The 18125-nt window shown below is 36.6% G+C and overlaps 1 protein-coding gene across 1 annotated transcript in view; it reads right to left on the bottom strand.

Moving 5' to 3' along the window:
- Nucleotides 1–13756: 13756 nt before the first annotated feature.
- spock1 (SPARC (osteonectin), cwcv and kazal like domains proteoglycan 1) overlaps nt 13757–18125 on the bottom strand; it is a 255168-nt gene continuing 250799 nt past the window's right edge. The window contains exons 7-11 of the mRNA XM_067388699.1: nt 17259–17375; nt 15479–15700; nt 15280–15342; nt 14920–15057; nt 13757–13941 (exon numbers count right to left, since the gene is read on the bottom strand). Of these exons, the coding sequence (XP_067244800.1) occupies nt 13757–13941; nt 14920–15057; nt 15280–15342; nt 15479–15700; nt 17259–17375 (725 nt within the window). The remainder of the gene's footprint in view (nt 13942–14919; nt 15058–15279; nt 15343–15478; nt 15701–17258; nt 17376–18125) is intronic.

Below are 18125 nucleotides of genomic sequence, written 5' to 3'. Positions count from 1 at the left end.
TCACACCAATGGACGATAACATTGTTTATTACAGTCGCTATATTAGCGTTCACACCAACGGACGATAACGTTGTTTATTACAGTCGTTATATTAGTGTTCACACCAACGGACAATAACGTTGTTTATTATAGTCGGTATATTAGCGTTCACACCAACGGACGATAACGTCCTGTTTATTATAGTTGCTATATTAGTGTTCACAGCAATGGATGATAATGTTGTTTAATATAGTCGCTATATTAACGTTCACACCAACGGACGATAATGTTGTTTATTATAGTCGCTATATTAGCATTCACACCAACGGACGATAATGTTGTTTATTATAGTCGCTATATTAGTGTTCACACCAACGGACAATAACGTTGTTTATTATAGTCGGTATATTAGCGTTCACACCAACGGACGATAACGTCCTGTTTATTATAGTTGCTATATTAGTGTTCACAGCAATGGATGATAATGTTGTTTAATATAGTCGCTATATTAACGTTCACACCAACGGACGATAATGTTGTTTATTATAGTCGCTATATTAGCGTTCACACCAACAGACGATAATGTTGTTTATTATAGTCGCTATATTAGCGTTCACACCAACGGACGATAATGTTGTTTATTATAGTCGCTATATTAGCGTTCACACCAACGGACGATAATCTTGTTTATTATAGTCGCTATATTAGCATTCACACCAACGGACGATAATGTTGTTTATTATAGTCGCTATCTTAGCATTCACACCAACAGACGATAATGTTGTTTATTATAGTCGCTATATTAGCGTTCACACCAACGGACGATAATCTTGTTTATTATAGTCGCTATATTAGCATTCACACCAACGGACGATAATGTTGTTTATTATAGTCGCTATATTAGCGTTCACACCAACGGACGATAATGTTGTTTATTATAGTCGCTATATTAGCGTTCACACCAACGGACGATAACGTTCTGTTTATTAGAGTCACGCTTTGAATGCTCCAGTGTGTTAAAGTCAAGAGGATTTTGATTTGCTGTCGGTATCGTTCATCAGCTAGTTCTGAAAGTCATTCTAAAAACATCATTCCTCTGTGTCGTTAACGTTATAGTCGTGGTGCGGACTTCACTATTCTAAGAGATTAGAAGAATTATTGAAACTTTATAGTTATCAGCCTTGGTGTGAATGGACCTTAAGGGCAATTGACCATTTGTAACTTGAACGCGCAAGTCTTCCGGTGTCCGGTGTCATCAAGACCCCCAAGAAGCGGGTCTCCTTTAGGACCCATGCAGTAATGCCTGATCAACAATTGTTATCATGATGTCTTGAGTAATTATAACCTATTTCACTATTGTATGATGTGTATTACAAAAAGTTCACAAACAACATACGTGAAATATAAAATAAATGCCTGTGTATTGCAGTAATATTAATATCGATGCTTGACTTGATTTTAGTCAACATGCTGTTTCTCTATTGCATTATTTTCAGGAGCTCTGAATCGACACATGCAGCTTTTTATGGGACGAATTCCAAACTAAACAGCTGATTAAGATGTTAACTTGTTTACTGGATAACCTGTTTACTGGATAAACTCATCAGGAAGTATTTGAGACCAGCACAATCATCAATGCAATTCCTCCAAAGCTCTCCCCAAATTATTCAAACAGGAGCAGGACTAATCTGGTTTGCTCTTCCTCCATCATTTCATTAGATGTTATGGGGTGGTTTTAGAGGCCTTTGGGCCAAAACAGGGCCAAGGCAGAAACTCTGGCCAACAGATTTGTTCCAAATGGAAAAGCGTGGTACCAGATGACTCCGAGAGGAATGATAGATCATTGCGGGGGAGATGCGAAAGCTTTCAGACCCTGCCAGGATCTCCTGGCAAAGAGGACGCTGGGTAATGGGCAGAATTCAGTTATTCAAATGTGTCCTAAACACATATGACCTCCTATACTCATGTCAGTATGCAAAATATCCCATGATGCAGCAGTTTGGGTGACATGTCTGTCTTTGATAGACATCTGGCCTCTATTGCATTTCCTCCGACAACATCAGTCTGAATGTCAACATGACGAGATCAAATGGAGACTAATAGATGCTGTCTGCAGAGGAACTGATGTGATAATGTGTCAACAGAGGCGCGTCTCTCCTCTGGGACTAATTGATCAGGGAAACCCTCGGAACTTTGGCACACGCATATTCAGCGCTTTCAAGGTTACGGTTCAGGGTTAAGGTCAAAAGTCACCTTTATTTCTGTAGTGCTTTAACACAATACAGATCGTTTCAAAGAAACTTAATATTAATAAACAGGATAATAAGTGTTAATGTTGCAAAATTCCTCAAATTCTGATGTAAAGAGAGAAGCTCTAGAGAGAAGACAATAGTGTCATTCAGTTCAATTTAGATTCAATGTTGATTCAATTCAGTTCAATAACAGTATTAATGTTGCAAAATGTATCAATTATAAAACAACTTCAGCTGTGAAGCAGCTCAACGAAAGACAACATTATTCAGCTCAATTCAGTTCAGTTTTGATTTAGTTATATATGAATTGTCTATTAAAGTCATTGTTGGAACTAGATTTGCATATCACTGCAATTAAAGTCTAGTGCTTTACTATTATTATTTTGTTCTGCACAAGTTGTTGCATTACTGTACACTAGAAGAACACAGAACTTTAGAAATATCCTTATTGGTTCAATACTCAATTTTCTTCATACTAACATACACTGCTGAATCGTTCACAATAAGACCAGGAATATGATGTAAGAATTTAAACAGAATAAATTTTTCTGGTTTCTTGTTGACCTTATGGTCAGATGTCAAAGGTCAAGTTTAAAGTTTAGATTGAGTGTTATGAATCAAGCTTAACATTAGTTGTGCATATGAGTGTGTGACAAGAACTGACAAGTATTAGCAGTAAAAGAAAGGAAAGAAGCTCCTGAGTGACTCACCTGAATGAAGGATCAGCAGGTACGAGGAACACACACACACACACACACACACACACACGGCTGTCACGGGTCCAGTCTGTCTCTAGTCTCCATCTGCAGCCATCTGCTATCATAGTACACACTCAAAAAATATTTAGGACTAAATTTAAAATTTAACTATTTGAACTGATTGAATTACACAGTTTCTAATAATAAAAAAAAGTGCATTACTATTAACTATTTGCATCTCTTTGATTTTATATAAATAATATTTCAAAATAATATTTTCAGAATTCATTTATTCAAATAGTTTATTCAGTTTAGAAGTATGAACATGGTTAAAATATGAATAGCTGCGGAACAAGCAATATTTAATTAGTTTAACTATATATGTTTGAAACAAATTGGATTTATAGATGATATATAAAGCTAGATATTGTGGATTAAAAACACATTCAGTTTATTAGTAATATTACAGAAACCTTGCCCATTTCATTTATGTATGACTGACAAATATGCATCACATTGTTTTAGTTTGTTTATGTTAAAACTCTATGGAAGCACATTTCTGCCACATAAGAAAAAAAAAATGCTTTTGTAAATTATGACATTCTAAGTCATAATTATGGGATAGTTGTTGAGGTTCGTAATTATGACATGAAAAAGTGAAAATTCTGACAAAGTCAAAATGATGACAGTAAGTCTATGACAGTCAAAATGAGTATTTATAGAGTCATAATTATGACATTAAAGTCAAAATTATAGATATAAAAAGTCAAATTAATACATACTGAGTCACAGTAATAATTTCGACTTTTACCTAAATTTTGACTAGTCATAATTAATGACAGTCAAATTATGACTTGGTGTGTCAATTTAGAATTTTTTAATCACATAATTTAGACTTAGTATGTCATAATAATGACTTTTTTTGTTATATTTTGATTTTTATATAATAATTATGACAAAAAGACAAAATTATGACTTTTTGTGTCATAATTAATATTTACCAAAGCCTGATGTTTTTTTCTTATGTGGCAGAAATGGGCTTCCCTACAACTGTGTAATCCAAATGGATAGAAATTTCATATGCAACAGAAATACATAGATATTAAATTTAAGCCTAAATATTAATATATACTGCCCAAATAGTATTTATAAAAATAACTGTGCAACAGCCAAACATTTCTAGAAGTATTCTGCATTTCTTCATTAGGTTTCATGGTAATTCTTTTCTCTCTCTGTATTGATAAAGAAGCATCATTAATTGTGAGTGACAGGGACAGGCTGAGCATTGCACTCACACATACCGGTTGATTTGCTCTCAGAGGATGTTATCTGTCGTTCAGGTGGATGTGGATGTGTGTCTGGGTTATTTCAGGGGTGAGAGACGACATCCGCTCAGCTTTCAGGCTTGAGTTCACGATGCCTTCAGACTGATATAATCCCTCCGGGGACTCAAACACGTTTCTTACACTCAGTGAATCACATCTTCGTGGAAATTCGATGAAAAACTCTTCTTCAACTCAAACACATCAGCTTGTAGTTCTGTGACAGACCAGCATGAAATGTTAAGCCTCCACTACGTCTGTAATATAACACGTGTTTGCGGTGCATTAACTGCAGAGAGGATTCGGTCTGGACTGATCTGGACTGAAGTGTGTTTGCAGTCAGACCTGGAATCAGAAGCACAAAAGGGAACACCCGACACCATGTGACACGCACACACTGATGGTGTTTAAGGGTCAATGATGTGATGCTCAAATTCAGATCTATGCATTTATTTAAACGCATTAAAATGTTTCCAAAATACATACTCTCTAGGTGTTGGGAACATTGGGTCATTGGGAATATAAGAGGTAATTTTTAAAGCAAAAAATAAAAAAAATCCAAGACAATCGTGTTGTAAAATGTAAAAACATTTTAATAAATTGGGCTTAGATCATTAAAGGTGCAGTAAGTGATTTATGAGATGAAGTGGATCGGACCGAGCGCTGCAACACACTTGTAGCCAATCAGCAGTAGGGGCGTGTCCACTCATGATAGGGGAGGAGAGAGAGTGAGGGGGTGTGTCCAATTATAATGGGGGAGAAGAGAGTGAGCCAATCAGCAGTAGGGGGCGTGTCCACTCATGATGGGAAAGGAGAGAGCCAATCAGCAGTAGGGGTGTGTCCAGTCATGAAGGGGGAGGAGAAAGAGCCAATGGACACGCCCCCTCACTAATAATATTAAAAAACGTTTATCTGGTATATCAAAGGCTGAATTCAGAGTAGCTAACATTAACAATGAGTATTACATTAATAAATGCTTTAGAAGTATTTTTCATTATTAGTTCATGTTAACTAATGTAGTTAACTAATCTTAACATATGGAACCTTATTGTAAAGTGGTACCTGATAAGGTGTAGATTTTTTTCAGAGCCATTAATTTAAATTTTGTGTTTTCAAAGTAGTATAAAACCATTTCAAACCCGAATGAAACCAACGTGAAAAAAGGAATGGATGAGCATTTTTAAAGATCATCGTCTCGGACATCCTTGTCATTGATCCATGTGTGCGCGTGTTTCCTCCCTGTTTGTTCTCTTTATAATCTCCATGAGATCATTCCTGTCACATCTGACAGAGCTGCTTTATGCTTCAGCTCTAAAATATTAAGTGGATTAATGAAGAATTTAAGAGCGTCAGTGTCATAAATATAAATAGGAGTTTTACAGACGGTTGAGATCCAGGCCAGTGCAGGCAGAATTTGCCCTGACACTGCTGCAGGCGGAGCGCGCTATAATCCAGCCCTGTGTGTGTGTGTGTGTGTGTGTGTGTGTGTGTGTGTGCACGCGATTCAAGCAGCGAAGGTCAAACACGAGGGAAAGCAGGAATTCAGTGCCTTTTTATGCTTTACTGACAGGCTGAATGAGGCCGTTATTCTGCTTTAATATGGCAGGACTGGAAGAGCAGCACGTCCTCTAGTGGCTAGTGCAACCGATCTGAACGAGAAAGACCTGCCGACTTCATCATTAGTGCAGAAACATCTCTGAATTTATCTCCTCACAATCCACCTTTCAATATGAATGAGCTTGTGCTAGTTAGTGATATTCGCCAAGGCAAACACATGACTAGAGGGTTTTAGAAACTCCATTAAAGTTCAGTGTGTGCATCATCCTGCCATATGGAGACTTGAGAGTTCAGGACTCTTCTCATATGCAGAGAAGCCCAAAAATCTTGCTTTGGTAAAATCTATGACATAAAGTATTAGAATCACATATAAAAAGTCGAAATTATGACATACTAAGTCACAAAATTGTGAGATTCTAAATTGAAATGATTAATTGCTAAATGAGTATTTAGATAAAAAAAAGTTGAGAAGTATGACAAAAAAGTAGAAATTATGATTTAAAAAGTCAAAATTAAGATTAAAAACTCATAATTATGATGGAACGTTGAAATTATGAAATTACTTGAAATTATGAAATACTAAATCAAAATTATGATTCACAAAGCATGTGGCAGAAATGGGCTTCCATACACACATGAAGAAACTTAAAAATCTAATTTTACTTTTTAATTCAATTCAGCAAACCTGAATCCCTGTCAGACTGGCCCACAATACAGGGAAATAACACTGATTATTGCTGTCTCAGTTTCACTCATACACACACGTTCTGGCATATGTTGCGACAACCCACAGTCCCTCTGGAGACCTGTGCAACATCTCTGTTGTTTTCTGACGAAGCCTGAAAGAGGACAAATTGACATGTTGAATGCAGGTATTTTAAGGAGTCCAGATGGTCTAAATTCCCACGTTACCCTCTGTAAATAAACTCCATGGCTGCTGTCAGCTCGAAATTGCTTTTATCAGAGGTGAGGAGCCGAGAGTGAGGAGATCCCACTTCAATAAAGACTTCTGGAAGAAGAGGAATGTTCTAGAATCCCACTGAAATCATATCGTTTAGCACGTCCTAAATGGAGTGAGACGAGAGAGAGAGAGAGAGAGAGAGAGAGAGAGAGAGAGAGAGAGAGAGAGAGAGAGAGAACGAGTGGGCGACACAGAGACGCAAAGGAAGAGTGACTGACAAAATAATGGATTTTCCTGCCGGCCTAATGAATTAAAGCGTATAAATCGGGTCTTATGAAATCAATGGGTGAATAAAGCTTATCAAATGAAGACAAAGGAACTGTGTCGGCCGTGTCCGCTGGAGATCATTAGCTTTGACGGATACGTGTGGCTCATGAGCGTGTCGTTCTGAGGGCGTATCCATGGGAAATAGTGTCTCAGACAACAATCAATACATCACTACATGGAGATCATTGATGATATTAAGGTTGCGGTGGACGGATTATATTTTTCTAGATGAGAGTCATATTTCAATCTGCTCTGCAGGAAATGTTCAAATGAGTCCACATCTGAGGAAATACCTATGGAAGAATTCGGCATGAAAGAAAATTCACCCTGTTTATTTTCGTTATAGATCTGTAATGAGCAATTAATATGTAGCCTAAATGTGTTTTTTTTTTTACCTCATAATGTTTGATGAAAATAAACTGGATTTTCAGCTGAAAAAGACAGACTTCTCCAATTGTTTAGTTTGCATAAACCACAGACCTTTATTACAATCTTCTGTAAGTTCGCATTCAGATCCACCTCCATTTTTAAGAGCCACGCCCACATTTCAACATCCAATCAACAACCGATGTACAGAACCAAGTCTCGCCCTACCTTTTTTTCTTTTTTGATAACTCGATTTCAATAATTACACTTTGATGTGTCACAATATGGAAGAAAAGATCTAACGCTGCTTCCGTGTCTTTCCGTTTGACTTTAAATACACAAATCAAAATAAAATGTTGATGGATTTAAACGACACAGTTTCAGATGTTCAAGAACAGTTAATGAAACCGAACGGCATAAAAACTGTTCAATTCTATGATTTTTAAATAAGAACCAGTTCTCAAACCTTAAGCTGATTTGAGACACAAGAAAAGACTCTCACATATGGAGAAGAACTGGACGAGGACAAACTCCAGTTTTATTCAGACAAACATTTTCTCAAGGAACCATTTTACAGTTAAAACTAAAAAAAAAAAGAGAGAGAGAGAGAAAAAAAAAGAGAGAAAAAGTCAAACAAACCAAACAGAGCAAACTAATCAGCCCAGAAAAAGAACATTCCACTGGGACTCTCGATCAGGAGGGGAAAATGACGGGAAAACACGAAAACAGAGAGAAACCACTGAAGCGGTGCCGGTGTTTGGCGGGAGAATCTGCAAAACATCTGATGTTACTGAATCAAAACCAGCAGGTTTAAGGGGTCATTTTTTAGTTCTGATCCAGATTAACTAATGAGTAATCAGCTGATATTTAGGCGTTTGAGGTCAAGGACCAATAGCATGCTCCACTTGGCCAGTAAACTCTTCAAAAACTCTACCATTTTGAAGTGGTTCAGTGATTTTTGAGAAAGTTTCCAAAAAAGGGTTTTCGCAGCGATGCACTAGAAGAAAAAACTTCTTAAATAAACCTTTTTTTTTTAGAGTGAAGAACATTCTAAAAATCTAAAGAATCTTTTTCCACTATAAAGAGTGTTGTGGAATGAAAAGCTTCCATGATGTTAAAGGTAACCATCAATTCCAATAAAGAACCTTTATTTTTAATAGTGTAGGTATTCTTTTTATTTCAGTAGTTTTGTGCGACTGTCATACAATTTTGATTGTTAAAATACCCATATTGAGCACAGAGTTTGTTGCAAACACCGGCACTGTTTCGGTGGAAAGAGAGACAGACGGATAGAAAGACAGACAGATAGCGAGAGGAGGGTCTGTACACTGAACTCAGGACCACAGGAGGGTTTTTACACATCCAGACTCAGGCAAGGCAAATGGACGAAGCCACATGACGTCATTAATTACATCTCCAGTTGAACATTCAGCGTTTTTCTTGTTTTTTACACATTAATTATTGTCTTTACAGAGTAAAAAATATAGAGAATTAACAAAGGAAACTCTTGCAAATATGGCCATCGACTGTATCATCTGTAGCTGCAGGTGTGAGCGCTCGGGTCACCTGTGTGTGTGTGTGTGTGTGTCTGTGTGTGCGGTAAAATAAGTGAAAACATTGTGACAAAGCTTTTATTGCACCTTTGTACAGGAGCGAAGCAGGCAGAGACGGGACAGGGAGTGGGCGGGACGGGCTGGGGGAAGTTTACAGTTGCAGGCCAGGCATCAGACACACAGCAGCACTAGAGGAGGGGAGAGGTCACCTCAAAGGTCAAAGGTCATTATTATCATCAGAAGTCCATGATGCAGTTCTGCAGAGATCAAATACGGTGTGTGTGTGTGTGAGACGCTCTCAGCTCATCATGAGAATGTGATTGAGAGACAGAGAGAAAGAGAGAGACAGATTTAGAATGGAAGAAAGATGGACTTCCTGTAGCCTGATGCTCATATTTCAGGATAGGGCTGCACGATTTATCAAAATAAAACCAAAAGTGTAATATGACTGAGTATGATTATTAAATCACAAAGTCTGTGATTTAATTAAATAAATTTATGAGTTTGGCTGACTTATAACATGCATTTATTCTAAAACGCAATCCAAACTTGTAATGAGAAGCACTTATAAACCGACTGTGGTCAACAAAAGAGACGTTTTAAGGGCTTTAAGCTTTTAATAATAATAATAATAAACATTGTTATTATTAATAATATTTTATAGACATATTAATATAAAATGACAAAATTTTGACAAAATTGTGCAGCCCTACAAACAAGCACAGCAAACCTGGAGCTTTTTTTTAAAGTCACATTTTAAATCACAGTTTTTTTTATCAGAGAAAAAAAAATGCAATTCGGTGTTTCCCCAAATCGTGCAGCCAGATTTCAGATTAATCAAAAGAAAAACTGTCATGTTGTTCCAAACATGCATGACTTAATGTCTTCTCACAACTCTCAAATCACATGACAGCCCGTGGTGTTTGATATCATATTTAATGTTTTAATATATTTAATAAGATGCAATGAGATTTGCGATTAAATGCAGGTCTGTTCCTCACATAAAAGGCCCTATCATACACCCAGCACAACGCGGCGGCAGACACAACACAAGTGTTTTTTGCTCGTTTCAGCCCGACGCACTTATCATTTTTACGTCATGTGCCACGATGTTTGAATAGCAAATGCACTCGAGCCCATCTGTGCACCCATGGGTGTGCTGGTCTGAAAACGAGGTGTGTTGAGGCGCATTGTTGGCGTGTTGCTATTTTGAGGAAAATGCGCCATTGACCAATAAAATCCTGCTCTAAAGTTAATGGCTCAATGTTACTTTTTGTTATTTAAAGGGCGCGTTAATAATAAGCGCCTATAGGTGGGTGCACAACGTGCACTATGCACACATACAAACATAACAAATATTAAAAATAAAAGGATTACAATGTAAAAGATTATTATTGTGTACATAAAGATAAAAAATACCTACATGTCATAATGGATAGTCATTTGCAGTAATGACTAATGAAATTGGCTAATTATCTGACCAATCATGGGAATACACACATATATGACTTGTCAGATTGAGGGTGTCTATATTCCGCCATGTAAATAGCAATCCACCATGACGCAAGCGCGCAGGGCTTTTAAAGAAAATGGGAGATGAGACTCTGATTGGTTTATTGCACGTTACGCCCAAAACACACCCATGACTCATTAAGAGACTAGATACAACCCTTTTGGACCATGAGCCTGGCGCACAGAAAATTCTTTCTGTCGTTAAACTAGCAAAAGTGTCGACAGCATCACTGATTATAACGGGTTTTGTCGTGCGGTGCCGCTCGTGTCTAGTGTAGGCAATGTGTTAGTGTAAAGAACATTCTCTAGAACCTTTTTTCACTAGAAAGTCTATTGTGAAACTGAAAGGTTTACGGTTGTTAAAGGTTCTTCATGGAACCATCGATGCCAATAAAGAACCTTTATTTTTAAGATTGTGGTGATTTTATGATCATTTTGTTCTGTCTGCTTTCACTGTAATAGAAAATAAACCTGCCAAAACATTTTTTAAAAACCTTCTTTTGCTTTTTTAGATAGCAAAACACAAATCATACAGGTTTGGAACAACATAAGGGTGAGTAAATGCTTATGTATTCCTCTGAAATCATGTTGATCTAGTAAATGTGTCTTTTACTCTAAGATAAATGATAATTTCCGTAGGGAATGAAATGGTACCGAGAGGAAAACAGGAAAAAAAGAATGAAGAAAAAAGGTATTAGGAAGCCAAAAGCCCATCAGTTCGTTCCTCTGTTACCCATGATCCCTCAGGGGCACCCAGAAACTTCCCCTCTGGGCGCAAAACGGCTCATATAATCCATCTGCAGCGGCGTCTATGATCACTGAGCGAGACATTTCCTTCTGCGGAGAACCTCCAGAACGCCCCAAAACACCACTGACACGAGTGAGAAAAGACGTGTCGGAAAGATGAGAAACGAGTCAGAGGAACAGAACTAAGCTGCTGTGATCTGATATCAGCACTAAACTCTTCTGCAGTGTTTGTGTTTGAGCCTCCTGGATCATCCGATAAGGTCTAAGAGGGGCCGTCTCCAGTTCATTCTCTATAAGAGCCGAGCAGGGGATTGTGGGATTGACAGCGGTGCTGAGCAAGTGGTGAGATGGCCAAAAAATTGGGAAATTCAGACCTATATGCAAATCAAAAGCAGAAATCTAACCACGATTCTCGCGTGTGCTTATAAAACTGTTTAAACTTGACAGATTGGGTCGGATCAAACTATTTCAGATTTGATCAAATGACGAATTCAGAACGAGATGAATGATTCAAGGCGGATGTGACTCCAGGGCCCAGAGTTTTTCAAAATTCACGGATGCGCTAACGACACCAAATCCATCTCGCAGCAGAACGGCGCAGCGCACAACAGCCGTCACGCCGAGAGCTTTTTCATTCGCCTTCTGTTTTTCGGCGAGAGGAAGCGTTCGGTAATGGTTTGAAAAGGTCAGCCTGACGAGCCGTTTGATCACTTCTGAATTCTGTCAAGCCAAAACTCTCAAGCTTCAGTGAACGTATCGCACAGAGAGACGACGCAAAGGTCACGATCCACTTAAACACTCATAGTCCTTGAAAAAACACAGAACAAAACAGAATGAAGGACTTTGAAACTAAATCATCAGCTGAAAACAGCTAACAAATGATAATATCAGGCTCACGGCTGACACGCTCACTGCTGCATTCACATTGTGTCAGAATTACTGCAATTACCAGATTCTCTTGGACGCAGATGTTATTTGTTACTGAGGCATCAATAATGGTAAATACACTTATTCATGTTCATATTCTTTTGCAACATATTGAAAAACAAAAGAACACTCCAGACGACAATGGTTGTAATCGAATGAAATATCAAATCATATCAAACAGGCAGTCGAATAACTAGCTAATTGTTGAAGCTGCTGCTGTTTTGCTTGTTTTTACAGTATGTCACAATAGTCAACACACACAAAAAACTGCTGTTGTTCTTCAGCATTTTTGTCTTGTTTTCCAATACAAATATCTAAACATTCTTAAATCAAGATACATTTACTGCAAATGCAACACGACATGAGATATTAAGTTTTGTTTTCTGATAAAAAAACATATGCTTGATTTTGGATCAAGATTATGCTAAAAACAAGAAAAAATATCTCCCCTGTAGGGTCAGAAAAATAAACTTGAAATTTATTCAAATGAAAAAAAAAAAAAAAAAAAAGATTAATTAAAATTATATTATTTTACATTTTTCTGATCCCATTGGCAGATTGTTTAAGAATGAACTCGCTTAATTTTTAATCAATTTCTCAGAAAACAAGAAAACAATTTATCAACTGTAAAACAAGTGAAAAATAGTGAAAAAAATCAACTTGTGAATGTTTTTTTCTACTTCTAACTACAGTAATTGTGAAATGACGTGAAAGCAGCATAAAGTCAAGCACACACAACATGACTGAAGCTCATCATCCTGTGCACTCACAGTTTCTGGTGTTTTGTGTTGTTTTTGTGTCACTATACTCAACCTATCACAGTCAATATGCGTCAATTACAAGATCATCCTGCACAAACTCTCTCTCATCCTCACAAACTAATTCATACAAGTGACAAACCACATAGAGGAAGGGTTGGAGGTCATTTTTGCATGGATGTGAACATTTAAAAGAAACCAGAAATATGCATTTTCAAATGCCTCACCCTACTTTTATGCTCTCTCGCAATCTCATTATCTCTATGTTGTTGCTCTTTGCTCAGATTTTAACCAGTTTTAAATGTATTATAGGATCTCTAACTAGTTGCAAAAGAGACCATCAATGACGAGCACGTGCTGTGAGTTCGCTATGATCTGCAGCCTCTTGTGGCAGATTTAAAACATGAAAGCATGATGAGCTTCAGTCTTGTAGTGCGCGTTTGGCTTAAGCCCACCTGATCCTCACCCTCAAAGGTCTCAGCCGTCGTTTCATGCATTCTGCAGTGGAGTTCATGCATACCACCACTGAGAACGAACCCTTTTAAAAGATCTTACGTAGAACTGGTAAGAAGCCCCAGAAATGCTGAACAATCTCGTCATGCACGTCTAACCGTCTAGAGCCACAAAGAGGCATCTAGAATACTAGAGCGACCGGGAGTGTTTGAACGAGGGAAAACAGAGGACAGAACATGAAGAGGTGGCTAAAGAAAGGGAGAATGAGGAGGACAAGTTCAGATCCAGAATGAGAGCGGGGCAGGAGGAAGGGAGCGTGTCCGAGGGGCGGAGCTGGAATGGCTTCAGAACTGTGCATTTTAACATGGGTCCCTGGTTAATTAACGGAAGATGGGTGGGCGGAGCTACCAGACGTAGCCAATCTCGTCATCCTCTCCGTCTTCGTCATCCTCGATCGCCCCGCGGGGGTGGAGCCGACCCCGCCTCTCTTTCTGTCGACCCCGCCCACGCTGCGGAGACTCTTCCTGATCGTCTAGTAGAATCACTGCACCGCCGCTGCCGAAATCTCCAGACGTCTCCTGATCCTCCTCTACACACACAAGCAGATGAAAGGGAAGATGTCAGGCGGATAGATAGTGTGTGTGTTCTGAGGAAGATCATTCATTATATATAAAATATTTTATACATTTTGAAAGAACACTGTTGAATAATGGAGCTTTAGATGTCAGAACCACACACACATCAAGATTAAAAGTGTGTGTATATATCAGTTCTGTTATTGTTAACTAAAACTAAGACTACTAAGAAACATTGTTTTCGAAATTAAAGCTGAAATAAAATAAAATATTAATGTTAGAAAAAAATAAAATAAAAACTTAAAGAAAAATAGAAATGTTGGCTTGGTAACTAAATGAAATAAGCAGAAGTACTAAAATTATGTATTAAAAATTTAATTAAAGTTAAAAAGAAATATTTAATAAAACAAAAACTAATAAAAATGACAAAATCACAAAATAAAACTTGAAATAAAGCTGAAATAAAACAAAATGTATATTAGATGAAAAACTTCAACTTAAAGTTATTTTATTTCAGTTAGTTGTCAAGGCAACATTTCTAATTTTATTTATATATATATATATATATATATATATATATATATATATATATATATATATATATATATATATATATATATATATATATATATATATATATATAACAAAAGCACATAACATAAAATTGTTTACAGTAACTGAAATAAAGCTAAAATAAAATATAAATCTATTAGATTAAAACATTTTAACTTAAAAATGAAAAATGTTACTTTGATGAAGTATATATGGGCATTTTAAAAAACTAATAAAAATAGCAAAAGCACATAACAAACACCTAAAATAAAATGAAAATGAAAACTGAAAATATAAAAATCAAATTCAAAAATGTTTTATTAAAATATATAGAGAAAATGATACTAAAATAACACTGGTGTATATATCTGAGTGTGTAGTACAGATGTACTACATGTGTGTGTGTGAGTGTGTGTGTGTGTGTGTTTTAGTGTGTGTACCACAGGTAGGGTTTCCCTGTCTGCGGGATCCTGCAATCTCGTTGCCGTATTTGTCGACACACCAGCACTGGCCGGTGCTGCCATGACACTGAGTGGCCTTAAAATAACCGTCTTCAGTACAGCGCGGTACATACGTCCCTACAGACAGAGAGAATCACACAAACCAGATGAATACAGCAATCATAAACACAATCACATACCAACTATAACTATAACTAAAAAATTACTATTTTTATAACTAAAAAATGCCATTTTTCCATCATGAAACAAGAGCCTGTAAGATCACAAGAAATGAATATGCATGAAGTCATGTCTGATTGGTCAGGGAGGAGCTAACACCTGTTCATCAAATCCACCCACCTATCAGTGTCTTCCTTCGGCTTTGAGAATGAATCCTGTTCATCTCATTCTGACATGGCATGCCTGAAGAAACACACATTTAAAACTGTGTTTCTGTGACATTTCTAATTGAAATTATGAAATATATCTTAAGATCATCTACTGAGCCCAATAGGCTCATACATTTTTTTAATTTTTTAATTTTTTTTGCAAATCTCACCGTCAGGTTTCTGGAAACAGTAACACCACTCATTGTTGGACAGCTTTCCGTCTTTAAAGGAGTCGCAGGAGTTGAACAGCGGACGCATGCAAAGCTCGTATTTGTCAAGGTAAATGGCGCTGAGCTCTGATTGGTCGAGAAGGAGGTCGTAGTTCATGTCCAGCTTGTTGAACATCCACCCAAGGGAATCTTTACAGATGGGTAAAATGCTTGTGTCGAAACCTACAGGAGAGAGAGATGGTCAGGTTCATACTGGTGGTGGATGGATCCAATAAACAATTAAAATAAATAATAATTATAATAAATAATAATTTTAATTTAGTCAGTTCTAAAAAGTTCTGAGTAAATGTATAGAAAAAAACAATGCTTTGTCAGCAGGTATTACATAATATACTTAACATTATTAATAAACATTATTAATAATTCTGATAACATGCCAGTTGAGATGGATTCATTAATTGCAATGATGTATTCGATATGTATTGTTTTGTTTGTTATTTTCCTGACAATGTATACTTGTTCCAGCAAAGTAGTTGTTTTCTGTGGAAGCTTGTTTCCACCATGAAATAAAAAATAAATAGGTAATTGACTTTTTATCTCACAATTCAGACTTTTTTTTTTTCGCAATTGCGAGTTTATATCTCACAATTCTGACTTTTTTCTCAGAATTGTGTTATAAAGTCAGAATTGTGTGATATAAAGTCAAAATTATGAAATATAAACTTGCAATTTCATGTTACAATGTGCTATTGTGTGGGAAAAAAGACTGACGTTGACTCAGAATTTCAAGTTTATTTCTCACAATTCTGACTTTATAACTTGCAATTACATGTTAAGAAGTCAGAATTGCGGATTATAAAGTCAGAATTGTGAGTTATGGTCAGAATTGTCTGATATAAATTCAGAATTGTGAGTTATAGTCAGAATTGTGTGATGTAAAGTCAGAATTGCGAGAAATAAAGTCAAAATTGGTAGTTTATAAAGTCAGAATTGTGAAAATATAAACTCGCAATTGCATGTTATAATGTGCTACTGTCAGGGAAAAACGACTGATGACTCAGAATTGCGAGTTTATTTCTCACAATTCTGACTTATAACTCACAATTACATGTTAAGAAGTCAGAATTGTGAGATAAAAAATCGAAATTACCTTTTTTATTTTTTATTTAGAGGCAGAAACAAGCTTCCATAGTTTTCACTCTTTAGCCTATAATAACACGTAAACCTTTTAAAACTTGTTGCCTATTTATGCCTAATGTTAATATCAGTGTTGCTGCTGTTGTTATAAATAAAAAGTCGCAACTAGGAGTACTAAGCTACACTAAAGTAGCAATGCTTGTTTTAATTCAGGCAGTTTAGAATGTTTTATGTTTGTTTAATTAGTTAATTTGTTATAATTATTTTCACATGCTTTATTTGTTACCTGTTTACTTACCTGATCAAAGCTTTTGTTTAAAAAGACACTTCAGTGACAGTGCACTTTATTTATTTATTTTGCACTATTTCAGAACCATCTATTCAATGATGTAGAAATTAAAGTTGTTTTGTTTTGCATGCAAGGAGGATAAAAGTGTTATGAATAAAAAGGTTTGTTCAGTTCAGAGCTGTTGTGTCAAAACAGAAGTAAAAGAATAAATAAACATCACTTCTGCATATCGGATATCAGGCATATAAACATGCAAATAATCAGTATCTATATCGGTTATAAAGCTATAGTTGTGACTCTGAGCTTCAATTGAATACATTTTTACCATATTCAAACACACAGACGCTCACTTACGTCCTTGTGCAGCATCGCTCGTGGTGGTCTTCAGGTCTCTGTTGGCATCTGTGTGCAAAACCCCAAACCAGTCTTTGAGTCTGGATGCTAAACTTCTCAAATCAGCATCGCTGCAGCCTAAACAAACACACAAGCACACAGATAAATGAGCACATCTGTGCATTGATGATATATTTATCTGTCTGACTTCACAATAGTTGTGCAGGAGACACTGAACTGAGGAACACTGATTACATTCAGCTCTTTAAACAATATTCATTTCCATTCACTTCATTTATAAACGTAGAAAAGAAACATTTATAGTCCCAGTAAAGACAGACTAAACAGTTTAAGAGAGAGAAAGAGAGAAAAGACAGACACAGGTCAGAGATCAGATGAAGAACATTTTAATGCTCAGAAGCTTTTCTTTCACGATGCATGAGACGTAATGGAGTTCACTGGCCTGTTTCATTTAAGCATAAAGATGTTTCTCCTAAAATGACAGATTCACTGACATAGTCACAGAATTAATGTGGAGCAGATCTAGGAGAAATAGTTGAGATATAAAAGAGATCTCATTTGTGATTATTCTTTTTTTATGAAGTGTATGCGTGCTTGAAACAGAAGAGAAACCTCAGCAGAATAAAATCAAGAGCTTTTTTCAGATGTAGTTGTTTTTTGTGGGGGTTTAAGGTAATTTTATTGGCGTCTGAATCAGAAATGTCAGTGATTTTTTCCCAAGACTGCAGGAGAAACTTCCAGGCATAATAAGCTAGTGGTTTTGACAAACATCGGGGTCGTGTGTTAAATTAATTCTCTTCTGAATCGACATTTCTGAATTTACAAGGAGGAATTGAACATTGCCGTAGGGCAGCAATTTGACACTTT

Source organism: Chanodichthys erythropterus, chromosome 1 (genome assembly GCF_024489055.1).
Source record: "Chanodichthys erythropterus isolate Z2021 chromosome 1, ASM2448905v1, whole genome shotgun sequence".
NCBI classification, from domain to species: Eukaryota; Metazoa; Chordata; class Actinopteri; order Cypriniformes; family Xenocyprididae; genus Chanodichthys; species Chanodichthys erythropterus.
Note: the sequence above shows the minus strand (reverse complement) of the source record. Positions and strands in the feature narration are given on the sequence as shown.